This window comes from Crocuta crocuta, unplaced genomic scaffold (genome assembly GCF_008692635.1).
Source record: "Crocuta crocuta isolate KB4526 unplaced genomic scaffold, BGI_CrCroc_1.0 scaffold17, whole genome shotgun sequence".
NCBI classification, from domain to species: domain Eukaryota; kingdom Metazoa; phylum Chordata; class Mammalia; order Carnivora; family Hyaenidae; genus Crocuta; species Crocuta crocuta.
Genome location: NW_027532041.1, coordinates 5,250,411 through 5,263,325, shown reverse-complemented (window position 1 = coordinate 5,263,325; position 12,915 = coordinate 5,250,411). Strand labels below are relative to the sequence as shown.

At 35.2% G+C, this 12,915-nt stretch overlaps 1 protein-coding gene across 3 annotated transcripts in view; it reads left to right on the top strand.

The window, feature by feature from the left end:
• The window catches only part of SESTD1 (SEC14 and spectrin domain containing 1), a 99,802-nt gene that overhangs the window by 34,955 nt on the left and 51,932 nt on the right, over positions 1-12,915 (top strand). For all 3 annotated transcript variants that reach the window (XM_077776280.1, XM_077776278.1, XM_077776279.1), the window contains exons 5-6: positions 8,360-8,473; positions 10,099-10,196. In XM_077776280.1, coding sequence (XP_077632406.1) covers positions 8,360-8,473; positions 10,099-10,196 — 212 coding nt within the window. The remainder of the gene's footprint in view (positions 1-8,359; positions 8,474-10,098; positions 10,197-12,915) is intronic.

The window sequence follows — 12,915 nt, the reverse complement described above, 5'->3', positions numbered from 1 at the left end:
TTTTCCTTCATTCTTTTTGAACATTATCAAATAAAATGTAATCAGTTATTGGTGTTTTGCCAGCTTCTTCTGTACTTCTTGCACTCACCCTTTTAAGTAAAGATGAAATTATTGCGGTGGAAACTGAGATACTTCATCATGGTAGATAGTTCCTTAACTTGTTAATTTTAAATGGTTGTGATTTTCAGTCTTCTGATTTTTGAAGCTATTGTTTTTCTCCACAAACATAATAATTTAGCTTTGAGATACGTTTGATATTGATACAGTTCTGTACATGGCAGATCTGTTTTCACTTTTAATAGCCATCAGTGAGTTTTATAAGAATATAGATTCTATAAAATATTTTCTAATAATAGAGAAAATGAGTTTTATGCAGGTCTCTATAACTGATATTCCCTTGTTTATGTCTGTTTTGCAGAAGTACAAATATTATAATAGTAATCTTAGGTAACTTCTTTCTTTAAAAATTATATTTCCTAAGAGATAGTATTTTCTTAAATATGTTTTATGTGATAAAGTGAATGTGTACTATTTGCATTTACATTGATTTTAGGAAAAAAGTTTTTTAAGGGAAATATTAAGATGCAAATAAGCTTTTGCTCTGCAAAACTAAATAACTTTAGAATTTCCCTTTGGCTTATTAAACTTGAAGCCTGTTACCAATGACTTTAATTTATTTAGATACTACCAGTATATTTACATTCTTAATAATATTATTTAACTTTTTTTAGTGAGGATAACCTGTGTGTGTGTAGAAAGTGGCAAATATCCTTCATTGGGCAAGATATAGGTCATATATTAGAGAAGAATTGCCCAAATTAAACGTACAGGGTGACACCTCATTAGAAATATGTTCTCTTAAGAGCTTAAAGAGACATAGACAGTTAATGCAGCTGCCTTTTTTGGCAGATTGGGAAAATAGCCGGGAGTGAGTTCCTTTAGGCTGACTTCTACGAAGTCAGTGAATTTGTGATAGAGCTAAGGCACAAACCTGGAGTGATTGGCTCCTAACTCAGTGTCCTTACAATTATATCCTTATCATGGTGTTTAACCTAGCAAAGGAACTTGGAAGTCATTTGGGATACTTTAGTAAAACCTTTGTCCCTCTGTACTATTACAACAATATTTAGATTTATTTATTTTTAACAAAGGCTGTAGGAATAAATTAGAAAACTTTAATCTACTTCTTTTTATGAAAGCATTGTACAACTCTCTCTGGAATATTACAGAAATAAAAAGCTCATTTCCTTTGTAGAAACATATCTTATCCATCCTTATATTCCCAGCACCAGAACACAAAGCTTCTAATAAATAATACTTCTAATAAATCAGTTTAATTCCTATTAAATAATGAATGTCGAACAAATGAATAACATCATTAAAACTTAAATTACAATAAAAGGGACATGAAAGAGGGAGTTTTCAATAGATATTTTTTCAATGTTTAAATAGAATATTATGCCAGATAAGGCCCAGGAGAAGAGCAGGGAGACCATTCATTATATTTTACATTCATTATGTTTTCTGTTCAGGTGTCTTTTCAGAAAAGAGTGTTCTGGGAATATCTTTTCAGATGTGAATTGGTGATTAATTTAGCAAATAATTTATTTCTTCCTAGAGTAAATACATATTCCTTTTTCACTGTTAGTATATATCTAGTTAATAGATTGCTAGGCACTTTGGACAAAGGAAGAGGCCCTCCCTGGGAGCTTACTGTGTTTAATCTTCCTCTTGTGGAAGTATCTGTCTAGATCCCAGAAGGACTTACTGCCAGAGGAGATGGTTCTTGTAGCCTGAACTGCACTTACATTTACTAACTGTTCAGCGTCATGCCTGTCTCTAGTCTAAAGAAGCTGCATTAGAACAATAGGATAAAATAATGTCCTCTGTGACAAGTTTTTCAATAAGAGAAAAATATTTGTGTTCTTTTTATTCTAAGATATTTATTTTATTAAAAACAATTTTTTATGATGTTTGTTTTAGGGGCATCTGGGTGGCTCAGTTGGTTAAGTGTCTGACTTCAGCTCAGGTCATGATCTCACGGTCCGTGAGTTCAAGCCCCGCATCAGGCTCTGTGCTGATGACTTGGAGCCTGGAGCCTGCTTCAGTTTCTGTGTCTCCCCCTTTCTCTTCCCCTCTGCTGCTTGTGCTCTGTCTCTCTTAAATGTAAATAAACATTTTTAAAAAATGTAAAAGACACTTGTTATAAGTTAGCTTTCATTATTATCTAAACAGGAAAACCATGAAATTGAGATATGCTAAACTCCTACAAGAGATTACATTAATTGCCATTTAAAATGGATAAGCATAATATAGTTGGCTGCTGTTAAACTAACCAAAAATGTAATTTAGTGTTCTATATTTTTTCTTTTACTTTTTAAAAAATGTTTATGTATGTTTTAGAGAGGGAGAGAAAGTGCGTGAGGGCATGCGTGTGTGTGCGCGCTGATGCGCGCGCGCACACACACACACACACACACCAGTGGGGGAGGGGTAGAGGGGGAGGGGGAGAGAATCCTTAGTGCAGTGCCTGATGCTGGGCTTGATTTCACAAACCTTGAGATCATGACCTGGGCCAAAATCAATAGTGGGATGCTTAACTGAGTGAGCCACCCAGAACCCCCCTCTTTTACTTTTTAAATGCAGGAAAAGGCATATAAACGCTCTCAGCTTTCCTATTACCACCATCTCTAGATTTCCCTTTATCCTCCCTATCCCCCCTGTAACCTCCCTGACTGCTGCCTTGGAAGGTAGCTTTTTCTTCAGTCAGCTACTCTTATTCTCTTCTTTGTTGATTCTGTGTTTCATTTTTAAATATAGTATTTTGTACATACTCTTTTTAAAAATATGTAGACCTATATGAAGCTTAATTCTGAAACACTTGGATACTGACACCCCAACTCAAATATCCATACTTTGAAATAAAGGCAACTTACTTGTATTTATCCATCCTTTGTTCACATTGTCATTCTATTTGTGTGTGTGTGTGTGTGTGTGTGTGTCTGCTAAAAACTTAAATGTGAAAGACAAAATATTCTGAAGACAATAGGGAGTGTTTATCTTTTATTATTCTTTTATATTTGTATCTGTAGAATTACCATTTAAAGATATTATTTATTACTAAATATTGTATTTAGTTTCACTTATTTTTGAGCTTTTAAAAAATGGTATGATTTTAAGGTTTATTGACCTGCTTTTTCTCCTTCATCATTATATGTCTAAGATTCATACATACTCTTGTAATGATGTAGTTGATTCATTCTCATTGCTGAATGTCATTCCACTATGTTATTCTCCTGATGATGGACATTTGGGTTGTTTCTTTCTTTTGCCATTATGAATGATATGCTACAAACATTTTTGTATGTCTCCAGATAAAACATGTATAAGGTTTTCTCTGCAGATTAACCAGACCTAGGTTACAGAAATGTTCAAAATTTGAAGATAATGCCAAATTGCTTTCCAAAGAGGCATTCTAATTTATATATCCACTTGCAGTGTATAAGAATTTTCACTGCTCCACAGCTTTGCTTGATATTGACTAATACTTGGTATTTTCAAGTCCTTATGGTCTTTTCTTTTCTCAAATTGTCCTTGGGTATCAATGTTAGGTTATTCTCCTAAAGTGAGATGGTAGTTCTTGGGAAGCATTTATTTAAGATTGAAATGATCTATTCTTTGATTTTTATTTTATTATTTTATTTTATTTTTTACTTTTTTTGGGGGTACCAAATTACTTTATTTGAAGGAATGGTATAAGTGAAGTTAAGTAGATGTTTTGGTGCAACTTATAGAAAAGGGAAAGGTAACCCCAGCATGCATGCACTGCCTCGGTGACCAGGGAAGTCACCCACGGCAGGACAGCCTAAGGCTTAGCTCTCGTTATCACTGTTTCCCAAGGTGTGCTTGTCAAAGAGGTACTCTGCCATGCCGGATTCGGGGGCCCCCATCTTGCGCCGGTTGGTTACGTGGTCACCCGATTCTTTGATGGATTTCACCTGCTCATTCAGGTAATGCGTCTCGATGAAGTCGCACAAGTGGGGGTCGTTTCTGTCAGTGGCCAGCTTGTGCAGTTCCATTAGTGACTGATTCACACTCTTCCAAGTGGAACGCACACTCTATCGCATTCAGGCCGTTCTCCCAATCATCACGGTCTGGTTTCTTGATATCCTGGAGGAAGATCCGGCCACCTCATTGGTTCTGCAGCTTCATCAGCGTCTAGCATGTTCCCTCTCCTCATGAGATTGGTGAAGGAAATATTTGGCACAGTTCTTCAAAGCCACATCATCACGGTCAAAATAGTAAGACATGGACAGGTAGATGTAGGAGCTCGGACAGGTAGATGTAGGAGGCGTAGAGCTCCAGGTTGATCTGGCGGTTGATGGCGGCCTCCGAGTCCTGGTGGTAGTTCTGGCGCACTTTCGAGGGGGACGCGGTCGTCACGGCGGTGGCTGAGGAGAGGCGGCGGCCNGCCGGGTTCCGTCCAAGCACTGTTGAAGCAGGAAACCGCGGCGACTCTCGGCAGAGACTGTCCTTTGATTTTTTAAAACTCACTCATAAACTGGCATTTTCTTTTTGGAAAGATTCTTTTAAAAGAGATATTTATTTTAGGTTTTTAGTATTTTTATTATAAAAATTATGAACACATAAAAAAGTACACAAAATATTACAGTTAACTCCATGAATTCCTATACCCAGTTCCAGCAGTCATCATTCCATGGCCCATCTTGCCCCCTCCTTTCCTTAATCCACTTCTGTCAAGGAAGACTAGAGATCCTAGTGAAGGAAATTGAAGACATTTGAATTTATTTGTAAATATTTTACTATGTGTCTCTAAAACATAATGGTCTTTTTAAAAAAATATAACCTACAGCTAAACTAAAAGGGAACCAACAGAATGGGAGAAGATGTTTGCAAATGAAATATCAGATATAGGGTTAGTATCCAAAGTCTCTGAAGAACTTCTCAAACTCAACACCCAGAAATAAACAATCCAATGAAGAAATGGGCAAAAAATATGAAGAGACACTCCTCCAAAGAAGACATCCAGATGGCCAGCCGACACATAAAAAAATGCTCAACATCACTCACTCATCATCAGGGAAATACAAATCAAAACCACAGTGAGATGACACCTCACACCTATGTTAGTCAGAATGGCTAACATTAACAACTCAGGCAACAATCGATGTTGGCAAGGGTGCGGAGGAGGAGGATCTCTTTTGCCCTGCTGGTGGGAATGCAAACTGGTGCAGCCACTCTGGAAAACAGTATGGAAGTTCCTCAAAAAATTAAAAATAGAACTACCCTGCGACCCAGCAATTGCACTACTAGGTATTTATCCAAGGGATACAGGTGTGCTGTTTCGAAGGGGCACATGCCCCCCAATGTTTATAGCAGCACAATCAACAATAGCCAGAGTATGGAAAGGGCCCAGATGTCCATCGGTGGATGAATGAATAAAGAAGATGTGGTGGGTATATATGTGTGTGTCTTTATACACACACACACACACACGAGAGTATTGTTCAGCAATCAAAAAGAATGAAATCTTGCCATTTGCAGCTGTGTGGATGGAACTGGACAGTATTATGCTAAGTGAAATTAGTCATAAAAAGACAAACATCATATGACTTCACTCATATAGGGACTTTAAGATACAAAACAGATTAACATAAGGGAAGCAAAAATAGTATAAAAACAGGGGGACAAAACATAAGAGACTCAAATATGGAGAACAGAGGGTTACTGTAGGGGTTGTGGGAGGGTGTGGGCTACATGGGTAAGGGGCATTAGGGAATCTACTCCTGAAATGACTGTTGCACGATATGCTAACTACCTTGGATGTAAATTTAAAAAATAAGAAACAAAACAAAGTCATTGCCAAGACTGATGTCCAGGAGCTTTTTCCTGTGCTTTCTTGTAGGAATTTTATGGTGTGGGATCTTACATTTAAGTCTTTAACCCTATTTTGAGTTAATTTTTCAAGTAGTGTAAGAGTCCAGTTTCATTCTTTTGCATGCTAATATTTAGTTTTCCAAATGCTATTTATTGAAGAAGCTATCTTTTCCCCACCGAGCATTCCTGGCTACCTTGTCTAATATTCACTGAGCATATATACATGGATTTATTTCTGGGCTCTTATATCTGTTCTGTTGGTCTCTGTGTGTGTTTTTGTGCCAATATCTTACTGTTTTATTTGTTCCAGCTTTGTAATATAATTTGAAATTAGGGAAAAATATATACATATAACCTTAAGGTGAAATACATCATGAGTTTAAACTGACATTTCCAATTAACACTGAAGAGCATAGGGTAACTTTTTCCCTGTCATATCTTCCTTTTCAAGAATTCCATTTTCTCAAGGACCTAAAGAATGGGAGAATTTAGAATGTCTTATATTAATCATTGCTTTCTTCCTCATCAAATGATCTTAGAATAGCAATACTAAAATTATCAATAATGGTATGATTACTGAAAATGGAGTCTGGCAATTCACTTCTTTGGTTATAGGTGTTTTGTTTTCTCTTATGTCAGTTTTGATAAAATTTTTTATAGGACTTTGTCCATTTCTTCTAAACTTGCATAGGTATTGACACAAGATTGTCCCATGTCTCTCTTATCCACTCCGTCAATGTAGCTGTGTTCTTTTCACTCTTACTGTTACATATTTGTGCATTTCTTCTTGCTTTAGTATCTCAGAAATTGGTTGATTTTATTTTAGTTTTTTCAAGGAACAACTTTTGGCTTTTTTAATTGCTTATTTTTTCACCTTCTTCCTTCTATTTTCTTTGAATTTATTCTGTTGTTCCTTTGCTCCTGCTGCCCCCAACTTCTTCGGCAGGTTACTTAGCTCATTATTCATTACCCTTTCATTGCTAATATAAACATTTAAGGCTCTTGGTTTGCACTTAATCCATTGTTATCAATAGCAATTTGTTAATAAAGTCTACTAATGATAGAATCCATTTTTCTCTGATACTTTTATGAAGGTTTGATACCATGTTGGGTTTTTTTTTGTTTTTGTTTTGTTTTATCTTACTCAGATTATCTCCTCCTAACTTTTAACCAAGCATTTAGCAGTTTGGGTAAATGTCCCCTCATTTAGTGATTGTATTATAACTTCATATATGGTGTGGATGTACCTGGCTTTGCATATTGGGTATATTTCTAAATATTTCTTTTCCTTCTTTTCTTTCTCTAGTAGTTCATCCATAAGCTCTTACGTTGTTTTTAGTTTTTTTTACTTTTTAAAAAAGTTAGCTTTATTGAGGAGTAATGTACATGCAGTATAATTCACCGCTTAGAGCCAAAGTTTAATGAGCTTTGACAAATGCATATAGTTACAAATCCTTCACCAGAGTCAAGATATGGAAGAGTTCCATCATCCCCCAAAACTTTGCTCATGTCACTTTGTAGGCTTCCCTTCTCTCATTCTCTCTATGGTGCTGTCTTTTCTTCATTTTTAGATTGTTGTTTTCTCTGTGACCCTGGCTCTTTGAGAGGTTCTACAAAATAACATTTTATAGATCTGGCTTTTGTTATTGTTAGAGTGTGAGTGGTCCTCTTTCTAGCTGAACACATTAAACACATTATTTTTCTTAGCATGTCTTTTTTTGGGGGGGGTAGATTAGAATTTTCATGTATCAATTTTCCATTAACACTACCATTTGGATATCTTTCTCTCATACATATATTTTATTTTATATTCCTGTATATGTTCATTGAAATTTTATTTAGTACCACAGTGATCTCTTTGGTCATTCTCTAATTTATACTTAAAATCTTTTTAAAGCCTAGCATTAAAAGATATCACCTTAATACATACATTTTAAGTTTATGTTATCCTGAGTTTTACTCTATTAGAGGACATGTTTTGTTAATATATAATCAAAGAAATGTAAAAGAAATATATAATTATAGAAATTTGAAAGTGTATAATTTTTTGGTTGCCAGACTTATTCATTTGTGCTTGTCACTTTAGTGTACTTAGCTAATTTTAAGCCATATGAAATTTTTTGGCTGAATATGTTGTATAAAAGGCATTGATTTTTATTACCAAGGAGTTATTAATATTGATAAAAATTTGAAAATATTTCATCTGAGCTGCTAGTATATCTTGTTTTTTAAAATTGGTATAATAAATGGTTTAGGATATCTTATTTCTTAGCAGATATCCACAGTTTATCGAATTGATTTTAAATGCTATTAATGTATTACATCTTGCATTAATTAAATACATGATGACATATCATTTGGAAACAGTATTGCATATTTTAACCTGATTTTATCTTCTTACTACTTTCATGGCCATTAACATTGGCCTACTAAATCTTTCTTTTCTTTTTTACTCTTATAGGTTATTTTAGTGTCTGCCAATAAATTGACTCGTTATATAGAACCGTGTCAGCTAACAGAAGATTTTGGCGGGAGTCTCACCTATGATCACATGGACTGGTTAAATAAGAGGCTGGTTGGTATATTACAGTTAGAGGAAATGTTATTACATACAAATAAGACATTTTAGTAACTTTATCATTTTAATCAACTACATTGTAGATTGTTCTTTGTTATCAAAATAAAATATAGTGCGTATCACATGATAGCATAATGCTTGAAGACAAATACTTTGGATTCAGACTTGTGTTTGCTTTTGCTATTGTCATTTGTAGCAGTATTATTGCTAATCAAAATTGTTACTGTTTTAGTAGAATAACATAGTAGCATACTCTGAGAGATAATCTAGTTGATGTACCATCTTTAGAGATATTTAAACATCAGTTTGAGTTGAAAAGCAGTTTGACAGGTTAAGGTTTCCATTTCTGAAGATGTATCTTTGACCAGATTGACATTGCCTACTCTGCATGATATGGCATTGTTTGATTGAACTGGTGGGGACTAAAAGAACAACTTTTCATGAAGTCAGTTTTGATTACAGTTAATCCTTGAACAACATGGGGCTCGGGGACCAATGTCCTTCACAGTTGAAAATCTGTGTATAACTTCCCCAGAACTTAACTAACAGCCCACTGTTGACTAGAACTCTTAGCAGTTGATGAACATAAATTTTATATGTTATGCATATTATATACCAGATTCTTACAATACTGTAAACTAGAGACAATGTTATTAAGAAAATCATAAGAAAAAAGACATTTAAAGTATTGTACTGCATTTATTGAAAAAATTTGCATATCAGTTTGGACCCATGCATTTCAAAACCATGTTGTTCGGGGTCATCATCTAATTTTATTGAAGGATAACAAACTTTTGGATATTTCAGAATGGATAACCAATTTCCATCATATTTGGACAGTGATATCAGACAAATGAGTATCCCTTTGATTATGAACAGACTTACACAATCCCTTTTTAGAAATATTTTAAGAAACCATGTTAAGTGGCGCCTGGGTGGCTCAGTTAGTTGAGCGTTTGACTCTTAGTGTTGGCTCAGGTCATGATCTCAAGAGATCAAGCCCTGCGGTCAGCTTTGTGCTGCTTGGGATTCTCTCTGTCTCCCCCCCCTCTCTCTCTGCCCCTTGTGCTTGTGTGCGTGCCCAGGAGTGCACTCTCTCTTAAAATAAATAAAAGAGAAAAAACATGTTAAAATTATAACTAATTTATTCTTTCCTACATATTTGGATATAAAACTTTTTAATATATGTAAGCAGTATGGATTGGTGATAAAAAACAAATGTTCTGTAACTGGAATTAGAAGATTAGTACTGGTCTAATTTATGTACATGTAGTTAAAACTGTCACTGGTGCAGATGTTTGTCCATGAAACACAGGAATAAAAATAAGCTTGTCTGATGAGGAATAAAAATAATTTCTTACTGTATTTAAATTTTAAAAATTTCTTCTCCATTGAAGCTATTCATTGTTTTAGGAGGGGGTTTTGTCTTCTCTCCTTTAAGCTGATGTGTTTTTGGAGGTTGAATTGGCTAAGTGACATCAAGAGAGGGAAAGAGAAAGAGAATTCTGCCTGGCTAAAGGGAATTCTGCCTGCCTAATTCTGTTGATCTTAACTGAAAATCCTTATGTAAACACTAAGTTTTAAGATTATTCTTAATATGTTAACAAAATCTCATATTGTAGGTTTTTGAGAAGTTTACAAAGGAATCTACATCATTACTAGATGAACTTGCTTTGATTAACAATGGAAGCGATAAAGGAAATCAGCAAGAGAAAGAGAGGTAGGTGGCTAGTGTCATGCAATTATACCTTTGCAAAGCTGTGATTAACCTGATGAAGGGTAGATACCTCTATTACTAATGCAAGCTAAAAGAAGTAAGGTAAGCAATTTTTCAATCAAATTCCATACAGAAGTTGAATTAAATTTATTAATTCATGGGAATTTGCTTTAAATGTAAAATTTCTTGATTTGAATCAATGTTTCTCAACAAAAGACTTTTATTTTAATGTTTATTTTTGAGAAAGAGTGTTCTTGTGCATGTTGGGGAAGGGCAGAGAGAGGAGAACAGAGGATCAGAAGCAGGCTCTGTTGAGAGCCAAGAGCACAATGTGGGGCTCAAACTCAGGAACCATGAGATCATGACCTGAGCCAAAGTTGAATGCTCAATCAACTGAGACACTCAAGCGCCCCTCTACAAAAGGCTTTTTGATGAATAGTAATGTATTTACTTTTTTCTGACACTGTGTGAAAAATTCATTTGCAGGACATGTTTTCAAAATGAAACCATTTTCTTTTTAGAGTTCTACTTTGCTTGTGAAGACTGGAAAAGCTTGTAGCTTGAAATAAAATTATTATAACCTTATTTAAATACATTAGCTCTTAAATGCCTACCTTGTAGAACTCTTATGTCCTTGTAAAATGTGTGATATTCATGATTTTAAGTTGAATTTAATGTTTTATGACATTGGATGAAATAATTGTTCAGTTGTATTCTCTAAATGTAACTGACTAAATTTATCATTATAACAGATTTCCATTGAACTTTACAACCTTAACAATTATCATTTTTTGTTGATAGGCCATATCCCTTTCCCCAATTAAAAGCTCTTAACCCTTTCTGGTTTCTCAACAAAGTGGTCGCTAGAACAGTAATTTTTTCATTAGGAAATTTGAAAGGGTCAACATTCATCCTTGTCTAGATCTTTTGAATCTGACCTTAAAAGTATAGTGGAACCTTGATAAAATGCATCTTATTATTCCATGAGTACAATATAGTCACAAACCAGTTAACTAAGACAATCAGGTAAGAGGGATGTGAGAAGGTTGGAGTTTAACACCAACCAAATCTTAATTAAAGCAGAGTAAAAATATGAAAACAAATTGAATAGAAATCACTTGCTGTGTTAACGTCACAACAAGCATTTAGGAACATTACTGCCCTATAGATACCATATAAAAATATAAAATGTAAATGTTTATGTGTATAACTATGTGCATGTTGTATAGATAACCCATATGCTATATGTTAGGGTTTAGGAGTTGAAAATGTCATACAAGTTGCTTGACAAAAATTGGCCAAATTTCTTGAATTTTGAATAGTCCACCAGAGTAATTTGAAATTTCTTAAAGTTGTATTTGTAAGGAAAGACGTCCTAAGAAGGTCCCCGTTGAAAGTGGGTTCATGGTCACAGCTTAATGCTGTTTACCACGTTTCCCTCTCTGAGAATGACTGGTTCTGAGAGAGACTTGCAGATCACAGGTTCCGAGAAAGCATTCCCATAAAGAAACCTGTTTCTTTGTTTCTTAGAACTTCCTGTACTCACATGCCAATGGAAACCCTTTTTCTCCATCCAGTAGTATCTTGTTGAGTGTTTTGGGAAATGCTGATTTGCATGACTGCATGAAGTATCAAATGAAATCTTGTATTTGTCATTTCCTCCCCAAAGGAACTCAGGTGTTATTGCCTAGTCTCTTTTAAATCCCAGAAAATGAAGTCCCTTCTCTTAGAAATTTTCATCACCTTTTTAATGTCATTCCTCAGGAAGCATCCAGGCCATGCAGGAGGTGAGGGTCTAGGTTAATTGACAAAAGTGAAAGATTTAGAGCAAGACCTGTCATTTTCAGCAGCAGGGTCCAGCTAGGCTTTGATTTGCAGGTACCCTATCTTCCCTTTATTTTCTGCTTCCCTTATATGTTTAAGAAAATACAGGACATAGTCCAGCTGCAAATGAAACCCAGTTAGTACAGGGAAGAGAGTATAACTGCTTGGGGCATGCACACACACGAATATCAGAGACTATTTGCAGTGCTCAGAGGCTGCTATAGACAAGTAAACATTTGATTGGAGGATGGCTCCATGCATTTTTAATGTTAAGATTTCTGGGTTATTTTATAGTCACACATTTCATTTTGGAACAGATATGCAGTGGGAATGTTACTAAAATGGATTCGTTTGATATATTTGAAATAATACTATAATAATAAACTTTTTTCCAAGTAGTGTATTTTTTTATTTATTACAGATTTTTGAGGGGGCTACTATTATTTACTTATCTAATTGGTTTCTTTTTTTTTTTTTTAATTTTATTTTGAGAGGCAGAGAGAAAGAGTGGGGAAGGGACGGGGGGCAGGGAAAGAGAATCCCAAGAAGGTTCTGCACTGTCAGCACAGAGCCTGACACAGGGCTCAAACCCACAAACTGTGAGATCATGACCTGAGCTGAAATCAAGAGTTGGATGCTTAATCAACTAAGCTACCCAAGCGCCCCATCTCTAATTGGCTTCTTCTTCTTTCTTAAATTTTTAACATTTTTATTTATTTTTGAGAGAGAGAAAGAGTGGGAGCAGTGGAAGGGCAGAGAGAGAGGGAGTCACAGAACTCAGCACAGAACCTGATGTGGTGCTCGACTTGGGCTCGAAACCATGAGATCATGACCTGAGCTGAAGTCAGATGCCTAATTGACTGAGCCACCTGGTGCCCCAGAAATATAGTTTCAGAAA